Here is a 19,602-nt window from a genome sequence, read left to right as displayed (position 1 = left end):
AGGAAGGGGACAGCAGAAAAGAAAGAACGGGACATTTCTATTACTAGTAGTGTCCACCTTTCTATTTTTTTTTAAGAGATTCTTTTTTTTTTCTTTTTTAAGATTTATTTATTATATGTAAGTACATTGTAGCTGTCTTCAGACACACCAGGAGAGGGCATCCAATCTCATTACAGATGGTTCTGAGCCACCATGTGCTGGAATTTGAGCTCAGGACCTCCGGAAGAACAGTCAGTGCTGTTAACTGCTGAGCCATCTCTCCAGCCCCCTTTTTTTTCTCTGTGTAGCCCTGGCTGTCCTGGAACTCACTCTGTAGACCAGGCTGGCCAAGAACTCAAAAATCTGTCTGCCTCTGCCTCCCAAATGCTGGGAGTGCCACCACTGCCCAGCAGTGTCTACCTTTCTAATGCCAGGAGTCATAAATAGGACTCAGTGACACATACCTGTGGTCAGCTACTGGAGGGGCTGAGGCAGGAGGATTGCTTGAACTCTGGGATTTGAGATACCTGGGCAAACCAGCAAAACCCTGTCTAGAAAAGCATGAGAGTTAATGAGAGAGGTGGGGCAGGTTGTGCCCGGTTCTCAGAGCTGTGCCTCGGAGATAAAATAGTTACTTATCAGCAGAGCTCTGGAAAGCTGTACCTGTGTCTAGACAGCCGTAAATCCTCCCCACACCCTTAAATGCAGTGTGCCAGCTTGCTAAGAGTACAGACTCTTGCTTCAGAGGACAGCCTTTAGCTATCGGCTCCCTCGCCTTCCATCTTGAGGAAGGGTCTCATTTCTGGCGCTTGGAGCACCCGGCCTCATGAGTATCGAGCGGTGGGTGCTTTTACTTGCCAACCCATCTTCCCATCTCCCCTCTCCCACTTCAGAAGCCTACAGGGTATTTCTTTGGTGTTATAAGGCAGGATCTCATACAGCCCAGGCTGGCTTAAAACTTGCTGCATAGTTAAGGCTGACCCTCAACTGGTTCTGGTTTTGCCTCTGTGTGCATGTATGTGCACATGTGTGTACTCATATGCAATGCGTAACTTTGTGCAGTTAATTCCTTCCTACCATGTAAAATCCTCTGGATCGAGTATTCCGGCTTAGCAGCAAGCATCTTTATCTGCTGAGCCACCTGGCCAGCCTGTTTTAGAGTTGTTTTTCTTAATTTGTTTGTTTGGTTTTTGTTCTGTTTTTTTTTGTTTTCATAGCAGACACTAGAGCTGTTCTGTTTGCCTGGCTCTCTTAACAACACCAGCAGACAACTTCTCTGGCGCCCAGGTCAGACTCAGTCACACTTTCTGTCAGGTTAGCAGTTGTTTAGCTGATAGGTCGAGATAGGGTGGGACAGGGTTGTAAATGATTCTCCTAGAACCGATAAGCTTAAAGTGTAGAGACTGTTAGAGGAAACCCTGAGGTATTTATTAATATGACTCAATGCACCTACGTTTAGAGACTGTTGTTAGAGGAAACCCTGAGGTATTTATTAATCTGACTCAACTGACACCAAAGCTTCCTTAAATCAAGGAGGGCATCAGGCCAAGCCTCACTCTGGCCCCACAGTGTCCCTGGCTGTTGCTAGCAGCAGGTAATTATTGTCATACGTCGGGCACGGCTGTCCTGTCCTCAGATTGCCTGATGTCCTACTAAGATTCTGTGATGAGGATAAAGCAAGGGCAACATAGGCAAGAGGGCATTTGGGAAAACATCCCCAGGAATGCAGGCTCGGAAATGAGGCTCCCGCCTCCGTGACTGGGCAGAAGCTGTGAGTGGGGGTGTTCGGGTCCCTAGAAGGACTTTCCCTTCCTTGATCCACCTCAGCCAAGAGTCAGGGAGTTTCCTAGAACATGCTGGGAGCTAGCTGGTACTTTGGAATCCTGTTCTCTGGGGTCCTTTCCCTCCCTTGAGAAAGGCGAGGCAGAAACCAGATAATATTTCTAAGGCGGAGAGAATAAAGCAAGTTACCAGGTTGTTCAGTTTTGACTAACCAGTTCTTCAGTCAATGAACGGGCTGCTTAACCATTCTGGTTAAAGCGTCACACTGCCTTCTTCCACGGCTAGTTAGACTGAGGCAGGGGACCCTCGCGCTGAGGCTTGTGCTGAGGCTTGCGCGTGTGTGTGCTGGTGAGTGAGTGGCTCAGGGCCAGGCTCCATGCCAGGAGCTGTGGGGCATGGTGGGGGGTAGAGGTGTGTGCAGCGTATAGCTCAGGCTGGCCTGCAGCATATAGCCCAGGCTGGCCTGGAACCGTGAGTGCTGCTATTACAGACATGCATCACAGCAAGTGTACAGACATTCTCTTTCCTTCCCGCCTCTCCTCCCCTTCTCTTCTTTCCCTACCTCTCTTCCTCCCTCTCTCCCTCCCTCCCTCCCTCCCTCCCTCTCTCTCTCTCTCTCTCTCTCTCTCTCTCTCTCTCTCTCTCTCTCTCTCTCTCTCTCTTTCAGCAACCAGGTATCTCTATCAACCCAGGGACCCAGCAACAACAGGATAGTTATCTTTATCTCTAGCTGCCAAGATGTGACACATTCCCACTGTCTCCACAAGCCCCACATCCTCTCCCCGCGCATGTGCCACATCCCCTTGTAAAAGGCCAATCCCTCCTGTCTTCATTCTCCTTTTCCCTTCACCCTCACCCAGAGGCAGCTTCTGTAGACCCCTCCCCAGTAAAACTCCAGCACCCTCACTCCTCCCTGAAATCTGTCACATGATGTGACTTCATCGCCATCTGTCGCTTAGATCATAATTCTTTCTTTCCTTTTTTTTTTTTTTTAAAGATGGAGGTCTCACTATGTAGCCTTGGCTAGCCCAGAAATCACTCTGTAGCCCAGGCTAGGCACCCTTGAAGTTGTGAGGAACTTCCTGCCTCTGCCTCCCAAGTGCTGAGATTGCTGATGCTGCTACCACACCCAGGTTTCATGTACGGGCAACACCCTGACAACTGAGATACATTCCTTGTTTTTTTGTTTTGTTTTGTCTCGTTGAGGAAAGAGTCTCACTTTGTATCCCTGGATGGCTTTGGAACTTCAAGCTTCTCCTGCATTTGCCTCTCCAGACCCCAGATTTTAGGCCTGTGCCATCATGTTGGGGCTTTAAAAAAATCTTAGGTTGGCTGAACTTTTAAATATTGGCAACCGGTTAAGAAAAAGAGCCATGCCCTGACAACCAAGTGAACCAGTCGCTCTGTGATGACCAGGCCAGGGGTCAGGCTGGAGTGGCCTAGTCGCTCTGTGATGACCAGGCCAGGGGTCAGGCTGGAGTGGCCTAGTCGCTCTGTGATGACCAGGCCAGGGGTCAGGCTGAGGTGGCCTAGTCGCTCTGTGATGACCAGGCCAGGGGTCAGGCTGGGGTGGCCTTGGCTGTGGTGAGGTCACTGATGGCTCACGTGGTCAGTTCCAACTGTCTCGGGCGTGGCTGTGCTGTGGGATGCCTGAGTCCCCTATGGCCTTCAGACTGATGCCTGATCCTCATCTGCCTTCTTTGAACACTGGGGACAGATCTGAGGCCTTAGCCATGGTCTGTACAGGGCACAGGGTGGTTCCTCCCTCCTCCCTACCCCCCTCCCCATGCTACACACACACACACACACACACACACACACATACACACACTTGAAGCCCTGGCAGAGTGAAGACAGCCTGCCAGTTTGTTAGGCTGTCCCACACGGTCTCTATAGCATGGGGGAGACCCGGAGTCAGCGTGGAACCTGTTCTCACACGGACAGTTTTACTAAAAGGTTTGGAAGAAAGTGAAATTATTCTGAAGTAAAAAAAGGAAGAGCTGAGGTGGCTCAGTCACAGAGCCCTTGTGTGCCATCCCAACACCACTCAAAAGCTAGCAGGGACGCATGGATCAGAAAGTGAAAGTGCCCTTTGTTTTTACATTGGACTTTTCATGACAGATAGGGGGTGGGGTGGAGTATATGGGGTGGGGATGGAGACTTCAAAGAGGCTGGATTTAGCAGGTAGTGGTGGTGCAGGTCCTTAATCTCAGCACTTGGGAGGCGGAGCCAAGAGGATTGAGGCCAACCTGATCTACCTAGCAAGTTGCAGGATAGCCAGGGCTATATAGAGACCCCCCCCCCATCTCAAAAAACCAAAACCAAAATAGAAAAAAAAAAAGGAAGAAGAAGAAGCCCAAGGAAAGGAAGGATTATCTTGGTGTGTGTGTGTGTGTATGTGTGTGTTTGTGTGTGTGTGGGTGTGTGGGTGTGCGTGAGGCGCCTGGGCAGTAGGGAGGGTGACTGTCAAGACCCGGGCAGGGACTAGATCACGTCTTTCAAAGGCTTATACCTAAAGACCTTCCTTCTCAAACCAGTCCCCACCTCCTAATGTTCCCACCCACGCCCCATAATGCCAGTCCATTAGGAATCCATTGGCTGCTTAACTTTGAAGTCAGAGACCATCATGATTTGGCTGGCTACCTTCCAATCCCCATTTCCGAGCACTGTTCGGAGACCTTCAGCACACCAACTTTTAGGGAGTACTTCCTCTCCAAACCAAAGCGATCCTTTTGAACTTGAGGTAGAGGAGCCAGAACTTTGCTGAGTAGGCAAGACAAGTGGAAGGCTGGGCTGTGATGTGTGAGACGATGTCTCGAAGGAAAGAAAAATAGATCCCAGAGGCTCCAACGTGCAAGAAAACGTGCGAGGTGTGCTCAGTAGTTGTAGGAAATACTTAGTTGTGGCCTACCTGACCCTGTTTATGCTTGTGACTTGACTCATCCAAGAGTGTAGCTGTGGGATCTTCTCATTCTGCATAGTTCTTACAGAACGCACATGCTCTTTGTGAAACCCTGAGGGAGCTGATTCCTACCCTCGAGACATGGTTGTGGAGAGTCGTGGTGGTTGTGTGCCTTTTCTGGGCCGGAAAGGGCCAAGACACTCTTTGCCTGATGCTTCTCAGACGTGGTTCAGTTGTCAGGCCATAGCAGCCTTAGAGACGCAAGACGCATGCATGCCTCTGAGAAGGAACATAGAAGCCATTTGATTTCAAATCTAAGCCTCCATGACCAGGGCCAGATGGTTCTAGATTTGTCCAGCCTTCTGCCTGGCCCAGAGACAGCTGGGAACATTCTCCACCTTGCCTGGGCACACCATATTTGAGAAAGCTTCTTCTACCTATGAGTCAATGAAAAACATGCCACCTGTTCAAGGAACAACTCAAACCTTGGGAGTGATTTCTGAGTCATCTTTGTGCCCAAAGGTCAAAGAATCCTGGAAACACTCCCCGTCCCCGCCCCTCCCCCCAGACCCTCAGACCCTCCTGGCTGCCAGCTTCTAATGGATGTCTGATGGAAGGTTTCAGCATAGTAACTAAATGCTTACACACACACACACACACACACACACACACACACACACCTCTGTCTTAGCATTTTTATCAAAATCAATTGACCAGGAAAGTACAGATACATCTCTGTTCTACATTGTCTGTTCTTTTCTGGTCTCTGGCTTCAAGCTAATCAGTTCCATGCTGTGCCGACTACTCTAGCTTTATAGTGACCTGGGTTTTGTTGTTGTTTTGTTTTTCCTGACATAGGGTTTCTGTGTAGCCCTGGTGATTTTAGAACTGTAGATCGGGCTAGCCTCAATCTCACATCTACCTGCTTCTGCTTCCTGAGTGAGCCACCGCCTCCAGCCTGACTGTAGTGGTGTTTTGAGTCAGTGCGTGTCCTCCAACTTCATTTTTCTTTCTAAAAATCATTTTGGCTCTGCTTCTCTGCCGCTCTATATACATTTTAGGATCCACCTCTTTCTCTCTCCGTCTCCCTCTCTCCCCTCCCCGATCTTTCTCCCTCCTCTTCCAGGTAATTCCTGCTCTCTTTCTTTCTTTCTGTGCTAGGGATCCATGCCTTACTCTCCCTCTGGGGTTATTAATTAAGCTGGGCTTGGTGGCTCAGCCTGTCTTCTTGCACTTGGGATGCTGAGGAAGGAAGGAAAGACAGGAGAGAGGGAAAAAGGGAGGGAGGAGGGAAGGAAGCAGTAAAAATTTGGGTTTGGAGTATCCCTCAGAGATATAGAATTTTCCCAGCATGAACAAAATCCCGGGTTCATCCCCTAGCACTGTAAAAAGAAATAAAAAGAGATAAATAAAACCTTAAGAGTGGCTTCATTGGCTTTGTTCGGGAGAGGGAAACAATTCACCAGTAAATATTATGTTGGCTGTCAGCTTTACAGATTGGTGCTCGTCGTGACAGAGAGCTGTCAGCCACCTGACATGAGTACTGGGAACCCCACCTGGGTCCCCCGCAAGAGCAGTGCTCGCTCTGAACCACTGAGCCATCTCTCCAGCCTTGTGCGTGATCTTATTCATGGTCTCAGCTTGGTTTTGGTTTGGTTTTTTTTTTGGAAAGTCATACTTCGTAGGCCAGGCTGGCCTGAAACTCTTCTGTCTTTGCCTTCCAAGCGTTTAGGAGATAATTTATGACCTATTTAGTGGGTGATGGAGAGCAGGTGGTTTGGGGTTGGGTCTTCTCAAGGCTTATTCCTCTAAGGATGCGTGCCCAGCAGCTTGTTGCGGTTACCAGCCACATCTTAGGGCCATTTGCAGGTGTGTGGTCAGGATGGCACTGGTACCCAGGGTCTCTGAGAAAGCTCATCTGGTAGTCATCCTCTGAGAATCCTTATAAGGATTTCTCAGCAAGGGCACTGGCTGAAAATATTCTCTCTCTCTCTCTCTCTCTCTCTCTCTCTCTCTGTCTGTCTGTCTCCAGAGTCGCCACGAACCAGAAGGTGCGGGAACAGGTTCGCCTGGAGCTGAGCTTTGTCAACTCAGACCTGCAGATGCTGAAGGAGGAGCTGGAGGGGCTCAACATCTCCGTGGGAGTGTACCAGGGCACCGAGTGAGTAAGCAGGAGCCTTCCAGGTGCTCGGTGTCCAGACTACCACACTGACCGGGAGTGAGAGGGGGAAACCTGAGGTTTATAGGGAAAGAACTGGAATGGGAATTAAATGCCAAAAAAGCATAAACTGATTTCGTGTACATATTTTACCACGAAAAGTAAAGGGACCCATCTGAATTCCCATAGAAGATCGGTACAATGGGGATTCTTCAGAAATGGACCCTGCTAAATATTTGAGAAATGAATGCTGAAATTCAAAACCATTCCTTGGGGAGTATTTGAGGTGAGCCACCCAGGAAAACCCAGGGAGTCCTCTGTTCACTGTATGTGAACAGTTGGGCGTGGCTAGTGGACAAATACCTGTGTTTAAGAAGAAATAACCAACAGGGGTCTGGTAGCTTGGGGCAAAGATCTCAGCTATTCAGTAATTTGAGACAGGGGGATCATGAGTTTGAGGCCAGCTTAGGGTATGTAACAAGATACTGTGTCAAAGTAAAATTAAAATGGACAGGCAGTGTAGCTCAGTAGTAGAGCCCCTGCCAGGAATCCTCTAGTGAGGGGCTGGGGGCGTGGCTCAGTGGGAGAGCCTCTGCCTAGAATCCCTCAGTGAGGGGGCTGGGGGCGTGGCTCAGTGGTAGAGCCCCTGCTTAGGAAGGGTCCTGAGTGGTAGAGTATTTGCCTACTTTGCACAAGGCCCATTCCTGAGTGTCAAGACAAAATAAAACCAAAAGAAAAGAAAACACTTCAAGGGAGTGGTTTCCATGCTTTCTGCATGGGGAAGCTGTGTGCTCTCAAGAATCGGGTGAACCTGAGCGGAAACAAGAAATAGTTTCCTAGAATTTTGAGTCACCTTGGAATGTGCGTTTCCTAATACTAATCTTCTGTACGTCACCTGGGGCCTTTCTCAAAGGTGGACACAAACATGCATGCCTGGAACCCTGCTAGATCATTGGCCCGTGACATCAGTGCTTGTCTGGCTTACCTGTGGGCTCCCAATGCAGTTTCAAAAACCCAGTGAGAACAAACAAAACCTAATGATCCCACCCCCACCCCCTCCTCAAAGTGCCCTCAGCCTGGGCTCTGCTGTTAGATTCCAGTGTTTGCCTATAAGGATCAGGGGGCTCAAGCATTGCAGGCAGGGTAGTGTGCACAGGCAGTATATTCGCAAAGCCTGGTCTCCTATTAGCTGTGTTGAAGAAGTCGGGGTAGCGGCTTTCAGCCCCGTGTGGCCACTCCTCACGGTGGCTTCGGTTCGTCACTGGGCAAAGTAGAGAGACATGAGGATTCCAAGTGATGCCTTGTATGTTTTCCAAATGAATTGTCTCTTCTTAGTACCTTAGATCTGAGCGCTTCTGTGAAGGGGAAGGGGGGAGGCATCATCTTGGTATATAAATGAGAAAATTCAGAGAGGTCGAAGCCCCAGAAGGCATGCTAGTGCCACCCTGGGGCTGGAGGTACCCGCATGTCTTGAGTCTTCAGCATGGCTGCTGCTCCTCTCCTCATGGGGCTAATCACGGCACAGGAGGACTCCTGGGCCTGGAAGAGTGAGACCAGACTTAGCAGCGTCCCCCAGGGTCCAGTCTTCCCGGCAGGCTTTGGGGAGGCCACATACCTGGGTTGGGCCTCACCTGCCTTTAGTGCCACCGAAGCAGTTTCAGCTTTCAGCCATGGTCCACTCAACCCTGCCCAGCATTCCTGGCCTTCTCTCTGGGGCTGGGCTCAGCGGCCCATGGAGGTCTCCTGTTACAGGTCAAGGAGTTAAATCCCTATTTGCAAAACCCAGCGCTTCCTTCTGGCCCTACCCTTAGGAATGTAGGTCCAGGGAGCATTTGCAGGTCAACCTGTGGAGTGACTCTGTGGCCTCTGGGGGTTTGTGCGATGAGATACATGGCATGAGGTGCCCCTAAAAGAAGAACCTTGAGAGCCCCTGGTCCTATCACGGGAGATGTTGGGACGGAGGAGTGGATGGTGCCCGTGGTTGTAGTCTAGAGGGAGGTTCAGTGCAGCAAAGATGCATGCACCCAGGTGGAGAGCGGCAGACGTGGGCTGCATGCATGGACAGCCCTAATAGTAACCCTAGCACAGTTGCCCATAGAGGGAAACTGAGAACTGAATTAGACCAACACAGGAATTAGGGCTCCGTTGAGTTAGGCTGTCATGTCCAGCACCTTAAGATGCGGGGAGCCATATTCAAAGAGAAGGAAGGGGTGCTGGGTTGACCTAGAGGATGGGAGTTGGGCTGTTAGAGCCCAGGCCTCGGGTTTGAAGGGGCGGGTACGGGGTGGGCTGTTCGTGAACCCTGTGTGTTCTTTATAGGGAAGCGTTCACCATTCCTCTGATTCCTCTCGGCCTGAAGGAAACCAAAGAAGTTGACTTTTCCATTGTCTTCAAGGTAAATTTAAACAGTGGGCCCTGGGCCAGAGTTGGGAATGAAATGGCATATTCTTCGCAGTGGCTTCAGGCGCCGTGACTCAAATGTCAATTGACGTCTGCAAGGTGACTCTGAGACCTCACTGGGCCACTCACAAGGAGAATTTTGTGTATTTGTTCCTCTGAAAATCTTGCTGTCCTCTCTGATGGCGTCTGACCCAGTCCATCCCTTTTATTGTGCTGGGGAAGGAACCCAGGACCTTGTGCATGTAGGGCAAGTGCTCTGCAGTGACCTGTGTTCTTAGCCTGTCTTTGGTGACTTTGTAACTAACTCCTTTTGTGTGCCTGGCAGAGGCAGGTTATACTCTATGTTAGTGTCTTCATTCAAAAAAAATTTTTTAATTTTTGTGTGGGTATGTGCATGTCTCTCTCTCTCTCTCTCTCTCTCTCTCTCTCTCTCTCTCTCTCTCTCTCTCTCTCTGTGTGTGTGTGTGTGTGTGTGTGTGCGTGCACACGCGCGTGCTTAGCAGACAGGTGTGTATGAAACCTGTATGGTTGTGTGGAGGTCAGAGAAGAACTTGCAATTGCTTCTCTCCTTCCGTGCATCCTCTGGGGCCCAGGAATGAAACTCGGGTCATCGGGCTGGGCAGCGGGTGCCTTTATCCTCCGTCTACCTTGCTATTCTTTTTCTCTGAGCCAGTCTCACTGTAGCCCAAGCTGCAGATGTGGCCCTTGGAGGCCAGAGGGGGTAGGACCCCTGGGGTGCCAGGCAGCTGTAGGCTGCCTAAGGTGTTCCCTGAACCACCCAGGTCCTCTGCAAGAGCAGTAGGTGGTTTGAATCTTTGGTCATCACTAACTTCTCAAAATGTATCTTTTAGAGAACAGTTGGTTAATACTTTGAAACATTATGTCTTTGACCTTTGTTCTTAAGTAGAGACTGCCATCTCTTGATATAAATAAACCTTTACCAGGGACATTTAAATCATTATTGTTTATTATTATTGTTGTTGTTGTTACTACTATGTGTATAGATGTTTGCCTGCATGTATTTATGTGCACCGTGTGCTTGCAGTACCAGTAGGGGCCAGGAGAGGGTGGTAGATCCCCTGGAATTGGAGTTAAAGATGGTTGTAAGCCACTGCTATGTGGGTGCTGGAAAATGATCCCAGGTCCTCTGCAAGAAGAGCTCTTAGCCACTGAGTCATGTCTCCAGCCCCTCTAGGGTTTGTTTTTTTTTTTTTGTTTTAATGTCTCCCCCAGCCTAAACCCCCTAAAGCACACCAAGACAGGGTTTCTCTGTGTAGCATTCGCTGTCCTGGAACAACTCACTCTATAGATCGGGCTATCCTCAAACTCAAAGATACACCTGGCTTTGCCTCCCCAGTGCTGGGTCTAAAGGCATGTACCACCACACCCAGACCCCAGTTTTTTTATTTTCTATCTTCCTTTTGTTGTTGTTGTTGTTGTTGTTGTTGTTGTTGTTTAACTTCTGCTCTGCTCTGTTGAGACCCAGGCCGCATCTCTGTGGAAGGGGTGTACTCCGGTTGGAGAAGGGCAGGTAGTAACGGGTGTAGCTTAGCTCCAGAGTTACAAGAATGCAGGCATTTTTAAAGGAGACTTGTATCATAGAAACCTGGGGATTTTATGGCATTGGTAGAGATCCAAATAGGTCACATGCCAAATTCCACATGAAAGGGAGTGAAAAAAACAAAACACAAATCCCATGTTGTGGACATGGCCAACCACCGCTCAGCTGAGGTTTCCAACCATGTCATTTTAGCCTAAAAGGGGGGCTGCAGATGTCAGCCATGCAAAAATGAGCCCAGTTAGCAGACTTTTAATTTTCTCCATTCCTCATTTATGCTTGAGAGAAATGCAGCCACGGGAGGAGGGCCCGGGTGAATTTGATCTGGGCAGTTCCATTTCAGACCCAGCCCGTGTTTCCTAGGAATGTTGGGTCAGGCCAGCTGCATGGTGTGATTCGCTCTGTTTAAAGACTGATACTTTAAAGTAGCCATATTCCTTAGCACGCACCACTAGGCCTGGAGAGTGTACCTCAGGGAGCAGCGCCAGCCTGTGTAAGACCCTGGACACTGTCCCCAATGCCCAGCATTAGGAGATCGGCTGGGGGGCTGGAGGAGGGGAGGGTGGATGCTGTTAAAGTAAATTCCTTTTCTGGATAGTTCAAGGATGTTTTTGGTCTGATTTGATTTGGTTTTTTGATGTAGGGTTGGATGTGGCTCATGCTGGCCTTGAACTCCTGGTTCTCTTTCCTCCACTTCTCAAGTGCGCCACCACATCTAACTTTTTTAGCTTTATGCTTTAGCACTACTGAAGATTGGACCCAAGGCTTCACAGTGGCCAGGCAAGCGCAGTGGACTACATTTCTAGCAACCAGTTTTGCTTTTATTTTCTCTTGAGACAGTATCTATGTAGCTGCTCCATCTTCCTGCCTCAGCCTCTGAACTAGGATTACAGGTGTGTGCTATTACACCTGGCTGCTAAGATTGCAGGTGCACACTACCACACACCTGGCTGCCAGGACTGCAGGTGCACACTACCACACACCTGGCTGCCAGGACTGTAGGTGCACACTACCACACACCTGGTGGCCAGGACTGCAGGTGCAGGCTACCACACACCTGGCTGCCAGGACTGTAGGTGCAAGCTACCACACACCTGGCTGCCAGGACTGCAGGTGCACACTACCACACACCTGGCTGCCAGGACTGTAGGTGCACACTACCACACACCTGGTGGCCAGGACTGCAGGTGCAGGCTACCACACACCTGGCTGCCAGGACTGTAGGTGCAAGCTACCACACACCTGGCTGCCAGGACTGCAGGTGCAGGCTACCACACACCTGGCTGCCAGGACTGCAGGTACAGGCTACCACACACCTGGCTGCCAGGACTGCAGGTGCAGGCTACCACACACCTGGCTGCCAGGACTGCAGGTGCAGGCTACCACACACCTGGCTGCCAGGACTGCAGGTGCAGGCTACCACACACCTGGCTGCCAGGACTGCAGGTGCAGGCTACCACACACCTGGCTGCCAGGACTGCAGGTGCAGGCTACCACACACCTGGCTGCCAGGACTGCAGGTGCAGGCTACCACACACCTGGCTGCCAGGACTGCAGGTGCAGGCTACCACACACCTGGCTGCCAGGACTGTAGGTGCAGGCTACCACACACCTGGCTGCCAGGACTGTAGGTGCAGGCTACCACACACCTGGCTGCCAGGACTGCAGGTGCAGACTAACACACACCTGGCTGCCAGGACTGCAGGTGCACACTATCACACACCTGGCTGCCAGGACTGCAGGTGCACACTATCACACACCTGTCTGCCAGGACTGCAGGTGCAGGCTACCACACACCTGGCTGCCAGGACTGTAGGTGCACACTACCATACACCTGGCTGCCAGGACTGCAGGTGCACACTACCACACACCTGGCTGCCAGGACTGCAGGTGCACACTACCATACACCTGGCTGCCAGGACTGCAGGTGCACACTACCACACACCTGGCTGCCAGGACTGCAGGTGCAGGCTACCACACACCTGGCTGCCAGGACTGCAGGTGCAGGCTACCACACACCTGGCTGCCAGGACTGCAGGTGCAGGCTACCACACACCTGGCTGCCAGGACTGCAGGTGCAGACTAACACACACCTGGCTGCCAGGACTGCAGGTGCACACTTCCACACACCTGGCTGCCTGGACTGCAGGTGCACACTTCCACACACCTGGTTGTCCCTGATATTTGTTTCAGAGCTTTGTCAAGATTCCCTCAAAATGTTGATTTTAGTTTTTCATTTGTGCCTTTTCGAGTTTTATTTTATGTGTTTGTATATATGTGTTTTTGCAGGCTAGGTTACTTTAGTAAATTCTTACTAATTCAGTTATTTTCCAGTTGGTGTTCTTGGGTTTTATAAAAACCTTTTTTTTCCCCCAAAAGAATTTTATACCTTCCTTTAAATATTTATTGTCATTTTCTTGGCTACAGACTGCTCAGGCAAGGGTGAGGAGCAGCCTCAATGGTGAATGTCTTTGCTTCGTCTCTTAGAGTGTCAGGCCAGTGAAGCCTGTTATCTGGTTAACCGTTCACCAGGCATTGGGGTTCCAGGCATCCATTATAGCCCCAACATTTACATGGGTGCTTGGGATGCTGTCTTAGTTAGGGTATTACTGCTGTGAACAGATACCATGACCAAGGCAGCTTTTATAAGGACAACATTTAATTGGGGCTGGCTTACAGGTTCAGAGGTTCAGTCCATTATCATCAAGGCTGGAGCATAACAGCGTCCAGGCAGGCATGGTGCAGGCAGAGATGAGAGTTCTCCATCTTCATCTGAAGCCTGCTAGTGGAAGACTTTCTTCCCAGCAGTTAGGATGGGGGTCTGAAAGCCCATGCCCACAGCAATACACCTAATCCAGCAAGGCCACACCTACTCCAACAGGGCCACACCTTCTAATAGTGCCACTCCCTGAGCCAAGCATGTACAAACCATCACAGATGCTAACTGAAATCTTCACAGTGAAATATATTTCATCAGCTCTCATTTATTGAACTTTCAAGGTCAGAAATAGTTGTTGTGGTGATGTGTCTCAGCACTCAGGAGTCTGAGGCAGGAGAATCATGGGTTCCAGGCTAGCTTGGGCTACCTAGTGAGATTTGATTCAAAAATAAAAAGCCAGGAAAACATTTATAATTCTGTCACAATCCTGTTTTATTTTTATGAGAGGAACATGGAGTTTCTCTTTTTTTTTTTTTTTTTTTTTTAATTTTAAGTGTAATCTCTGTCTCTCAGCTGAGTTTCAGGCAAACTTTGAACTCACTGTGTAGTTAATGACCTTATCTTCTGAAGCTGTTTTTGGTTTCCATGAGGTGTTACAGGCCAACAAGATGGCTTAGCAGTTAAGATCTAGTACTCCTTTTGTAGAGGACTCAGTTTGGTTCCCAGCACCCACACTGAGCAGTTTACGACAGCCTGTGACTCCAGCTCTGGGAACCCAACACCTCTAGCCTCTGAGGTTACCTGCACTTCTAGGGAATAGACCCACCCAAGACACATCTGCGTGTAATGATTTTAAAAAGTGAATTTAAAACAAACTGGGGGATGGGCATGGTGTCACAAGCCTTTAATCCCAGCACTTAGGAGGCAGAGGCAGTTGGATCTCTGGGAGTTCGAGGACAGCCTGGTCTACAGAGTGAGTTCCAGGACAGCCAGGGCTACATAAAAGTACCTGTTTTAATAAACAAACAACACACCTGGGAATTAGGTGGAAGTCTTGGCTTGCAGCGGTGGGGAACAGTGCACTTTGTTTGTTGGATACTTGAATGATACTTTGCGTTGGAGGATTAGAGACCATTACAAGGTTTGCTGTAGATGTTTAATGACCCATGAAAATGACTGCTGTGTTGCCAAGTTGTAAAGATGAGCACACCTAAGTTATTCGGTCCCCATTTGTGTAGAGCCGGTAGAGGCATATTGTATGTTTGTCCAAAGGTGTGTGTGTCTGTGCCTGACACACAAAAGGCTGAGGGGTTTTTCAAGAACCAAGCATATAAAGACAGGCCTGGTGGGCACATGTCTGTAGTCTCAGCACTCAGGAGGCAGAGGCAGGAGGATCATGATCTGGAGGCCAGCCTGGGCTACATAGCAAGACTGGATCAAACACACACACACACACACACACCCCAAAAATAAATAAATAATAAACAAACAAACAAAAAATAGGTAGGTAGGTAGGTAGGATTTGGAAAACGGCGGTCCTTGATCTGTCATGTTAATTTCCATGTAGCACTAGGAACATCTACCCTGTATGTGACTCTCTTAGTTTTTCCCCCCTCTGTAATCCCTAACATCTTCAAATTCAGGGTGAGTGTCTCCCTATCTGAAAACCCCAAATTACTGAAAATTTCATATTTTGAACAGTGATACAGCAAGTGAGAAACTCCACATTACAAATACCCTGTACTAAATTTCCTAAAGTATTGTATAAGAGTGGTCACCTTCAGACTACATGCACAACGTATGTATATAAAAGAGGATCAGGAGCTGGTGGGATGTCTCAGGGGTGTGAGCACTGGCTGCTCTTGGGGAGAGCCCTGGTCCAGTTCCCAGCACTCAAATGGTGGCTAGGAACTATTTGTAATTCCAGGGCATACAGCGCCCTCTACTGGCCACCATGTGCTCTAGCATGTGTGTATATAGACATATAGTCATTCTCCTCAAATAAAACCCATAAATAAATTTCAAGTCTAGATTCAGGTCTCAACTATAGTATGTGTATACAACTAGTCTGAGATATGGGAAAGTCTGAAGTTGGAAGCATTAACCATCCCGAGCATTTTGGATAAGGGATATTCATCTAACTTATTATACCATACCATTAAGCCTGTTGTGGTTGTTCATTTTCTCTGTGTCAGTGAAGGGGAAGGGTCTTCAAACAGCACCTGGCAGATAGCAAGTATGAATCAGTGTTTGTTGAATGACCACATGAACTCGGAGCAGTTGTCAAACAATAGGTTATTGTGCGCTCAACTCAAGGGTTGCACTGGGATGTCTCATGTTTAACCACCAGAGCTGTTCTCACTGAGGTCCTCACTACTCCAGACGTCCCTAGGCCCAGGTCTCCTTGGCTCAGAAGGACATGTGTCCAGGTCCTGAAGAAGCATATAGGTGGAGGGTCTGAACCCTTGCTGGACTGTCAGGAGTAGTTAACATATTATAGTATAGTCACTTAACTATTACATAGACATTTCCCACTTTTCCCCTTTGCATTAAAAAACATTTAAAGGGTGTGTGTGTGAACTTGAGGACACTAGAGGCCTCTGATCCTGTGGAACGAGACAAGAAGCTTTTGGTCACTAGGGAGGCAGAGGCAGGCTGATTTCTGAGTTCAAGGCCAGCCTGGTCTACAGAGTGAGTTTTAGGACAGCCAGGGCTACACAGAGAAACCCTGTCTCAAAAAAACAAAAACAAGACAAAAAAGAAGCTTTTGGTCCACCTGACATGGTCTGAGAAGTGACCTTGTGTCCCCTGCAAGAGCAGTATATACACTTAAAACCTCTGAACCATCTCTCCAGGCTGTTTCATTTTGGTTTCTTTAAGGCAGACTCTCATACCACATGTAGCCCAGGCTGTCCTGATCTTCAACATGTAGCTTGGGCTGTCTCACATTTATTAAACCTCTCGTCTCGGCTTCCCAAGTGCTGGTTTACAGGTGTGCACCATGACACCAGGCTAGATCTATGGTTCCACTGACTTTCTCTTGTGTTGAGATCCCTCCCCCAGTCCCTCCCCCTCCCCATGTTACAGACCCAGCTATTGACTGGCACCTTGGATTTTTTTTTCCTTACAGGATTTTATTTTGGAACATTACAGTGAAGATAGCTATTTGTATGAGGATGACATTGCAGACCTTATGGACTTGCGACAGGTAAGGGTCAGCAGTCTGGGAGTCGGCTCTGCTTGCTGAGGCTTCGGGACATCACATGACTGACATCAGTAGCCCTGGAGAATCGGGATGCCAGGCATGGAGAGGGGCTGTCGGGAATGCACACTGTATTGCTATACCAGAAAACCAGGGGAGTGAGAGCTGCCCCTGGAGCTGGGTTCCAGGATTCCTGACTGTCTCTTCCCCCTAAGCTATGGCTGCTAGAGTTCGTGAGACCCACAGCAAGTCAGCTGTCTGTTCCAGGGTTCAGGGACAGGTCCTGGGGCTGCTCACCTGGCTCAAGCCCGCTCTTCCCTTTCAGGCCTGTCGAACACCCAGCCGGGATGAGGCCGGGGTCGAGCTGCTCATGTCCTACTTCCTTCAGCTGGGCTTTGTGGAGAGTAGGTTCTTCCCGCCCATGCGTCACATGGGGCTCCTGTTTACCTGGTAGGTGCTCTCCGGGGGGCCCCCTCTGCCGTGCACACCCTCATTCTGACTGGCATTTGCCCGGTGGGTCCCAGGGGTGCGGATGGTCTGTAAATTCGTGTTTTTGTAAAGACCTAGAGATGGGAAGCTGCGACTGACTGTGGTTTCTTAGAAGAAATGAGCCATGGAAAAGAGGCCTTTTGTGTGTGGCTCGCTTGGTCGCTGGGGAGAAACCGGGGCTCTCGGGTGGAACAAAAGAGAAACGAGAGTTTTTTTCTTTTGAAAGAATCTTTTCTTACGTGGGGCGTGGCTGCGGGTGTGAGCTTGAATTGAGTTTGTTCCCAGTGACAAGGGCCACAAAAAGAAATAAAATTTTTGTTTCTTTATAACGGGATTTCACTATGTAGTCCCAAGATCAAACTGACCTCCAACTGGCGGTGATCCTCCTGTCTTCGCAACGCTAGTATTGTGATTATAGATGTGTACCACCAGAAAGAGATTTAAAAACTCGAACCACAACATTTGGCTTCTTGAGACAGGGTCTTGCTGGGTGGCCCAGACTGGCAAACTCACAATCCTCCTGCCTCAGCCTTCAGAGAGGGCCAGGATGTTAGGCATGTGCCACCAGGTCTGACTTTTAGGGATTTTTTTTTTTTTTCCGTCTGAGATAGGGTCTTTCCATATACCCCAGGCTGACTTTAAATTCATGATCCTCCTGCCTCAGCCTCCTGAGTGTTGGGATGAGAGGCATGAATCCTGTATATTCAGACTTGTTGTCTTGCTTGGGAACAAAAGCCCGATGGCCTGTGCATCTTTGAATTTCATGTGAGAAGTGTGTTTTTGTTCTTGTGTGCCCAGCTGTGGCGTTAAGTAGCCAAGTCATCTGTGTGGTCAGAACGTATTTGTTTTGCATAGGTATGACTCCTTCACTGGGGTTCCCGTCAGCCAGCAGACTCTGCTGTTGGAGAAGGCCAGCGTTCTCTTCAACATCGGGGCACTCTACACCCAGATTGGGACCCGCTGTAACCGGCAGACCCAGGCTGGCTTAGAGAGCGCCGTGGATGCCTTCCAAAGAGCTGCAGGTGCGTGCCCTCCAGCGCAGCCGCCTTACCGTCTTGAACCCACCAGGTGATATCAGTGGTGCTGGGACTGTCCCCAGCTAAAAAGCATCTTGCTCAGGTCTTCTGCAGCTCCACCGAGGAGTACCAATGCCTTACAAGTCTCACAAAGGCTGGGGGTGTGGCCCCAGAGGTAGAGCCCCTGCCTAGAATCCCCCAGTGAGGGGCTGGGGGCGTGGCTCAGAGGTAGAAGGCCTGACTGGCCAGCTTGAGGGGAGTCCCTACAGTCAATGTATAATCTCAGAACCATAAAGGAGGAAGGAATGGCTGTGTAACTTCTTGGTCAGGAGATTTACTCAAAGGTTGGCATCATGTGATCTCAGCCCAATAGGGCTGGCTCCTGTACATAGTGAGGCTTGTAGTTAATGATTAGTCTTTTCCAGGTGCGTAGCTCTAGTGTGTGGCTGTGAATATTTCTCAATGATGGGAATACAGGAACTTGCCTTAACTAGTGGAGATGAAGCTTTTACAATTACTGTATCAGCTAATACAGTGATCTATCCATCTATTACTAGAACACGTATGTATGTATGAAACTATAAATAGTCCTGAAGCCTGCACTGGGGCGGAGGATGTAGCTCAGGGGTAGGACATGTGCCTAGCATGTGTGAGGCTCTAGGTTTGACCCATAGCACTGCAGACAAATGACGGGAATCAGGAAAGGAGAAGGAAGGAAAAATACAAAATAAAGAATTCCCGTCTCTGCCCTCGTATCTGTGCGATAGATTGGACACAGTCAAAGATTAACAAGGAACAATAAAATAGAACAGTGGTAGCAATTCCATGCGATAAATGTTATGAATTGCTTGTTTCTGGAAATTTCCAAGCAATGTTATCATATTACAGCTGGCTGAAGGTAACTGAGCCGGAACAGAGCTGAACCTCAGATAAAGGGAATTACTGTTATTATCTGCACTTTTGTATTATGTTTAATCTGCCAAGTTTGCAAAGCCTGCCCTTGCTGATTTCAGCGCTGTCAGGTGACACAGGCCGGGAGCCCACTGGTTTGCACTGGTTTTGTCACTTTCAGAGATGACTGAGCACTCCCAGTGGCTCTCTTCTACCATCGGGGGGCAGGGGCGGGGGTGGAGGGGAGTGGAGCTTGTTTTGTAGGCAAGGTTGGCCTGGAACTTGGGATCCTCCTACCTCAGCCGGAGTGCTGGGATGCCATGACAGGTGACAGTTAACTTGTTTTTCCTCATTTTGACTTCATCACCCCTCTGAACTCGCCCTAGTATGAACCAGAATCAGTGGCAAAGGAGAAAACTCACTCGCTTAGCATCAGGCTGTAAGGGACTGTGGTCCTTAGAGTTGGTGGATCCGGGCCAGCCTGGCACAGATTGAGGTCCTAGAGGGTCTGTGCCTCTCCCTTCTAGCAGGGCCTGTGTCTGCAGGAGGCCGAGTTTAAGAATGGA

General features: G+C 49.3%; 1 protein-coding gene across 1 annotated transcript in view; it reads left to right on the top strand.

Annotated features, from left to right (window-relative positions):
* The window catches only part of Rhpn2 (rhophilin Rho GTPase binding protein 2), a 60,574-nt gene that overhangs the window by 22,582 nt on the left and 18,390 nt on the right, over positions 1-19,602 (top strand). The window contains exons 3-7 of the mRNA XM_052165487.1: positions 6,696-6,824; positions 9,141-9,216; positions 16,569-16,646; positions 16,966-17,090; positions 17,985-18,151. Coding sequence (XP_052021447.1) covers positions 6,696-6,824; positions 9,141-9,216; positions 16,569-16,646; positions 16,966-17,090; positions 17,985-18,151 — 575 coding nt within the window. The remainder of the gene's footprint in view (positions 1-6,695; positions 6,825-9,140; positions 9,217-16,568; positions 16,647-16,965; positions 17,091-17,984; positions 18,152-19,602) is intronic.

The sequence above is a fragment of the Apodemus sylvaticus genome, chromosome 1 (assembly GCF_947179515.1).
Source record: "Apodemus sylvaticus chromosome 1, mApoSyl1.1, whole genome shotgun sequence".
Classification (NCBI taxonomy): Eukaryota; Metazoa; Chordata; class Mammalia; order Rodentia; family Muridae; genus Apodemus; species Apodemus sylvaticus.
Note: the sequence above shows the minus strand (reverse complement) of the source record. Positions and strands in the feature narration are given on the sequence as shown.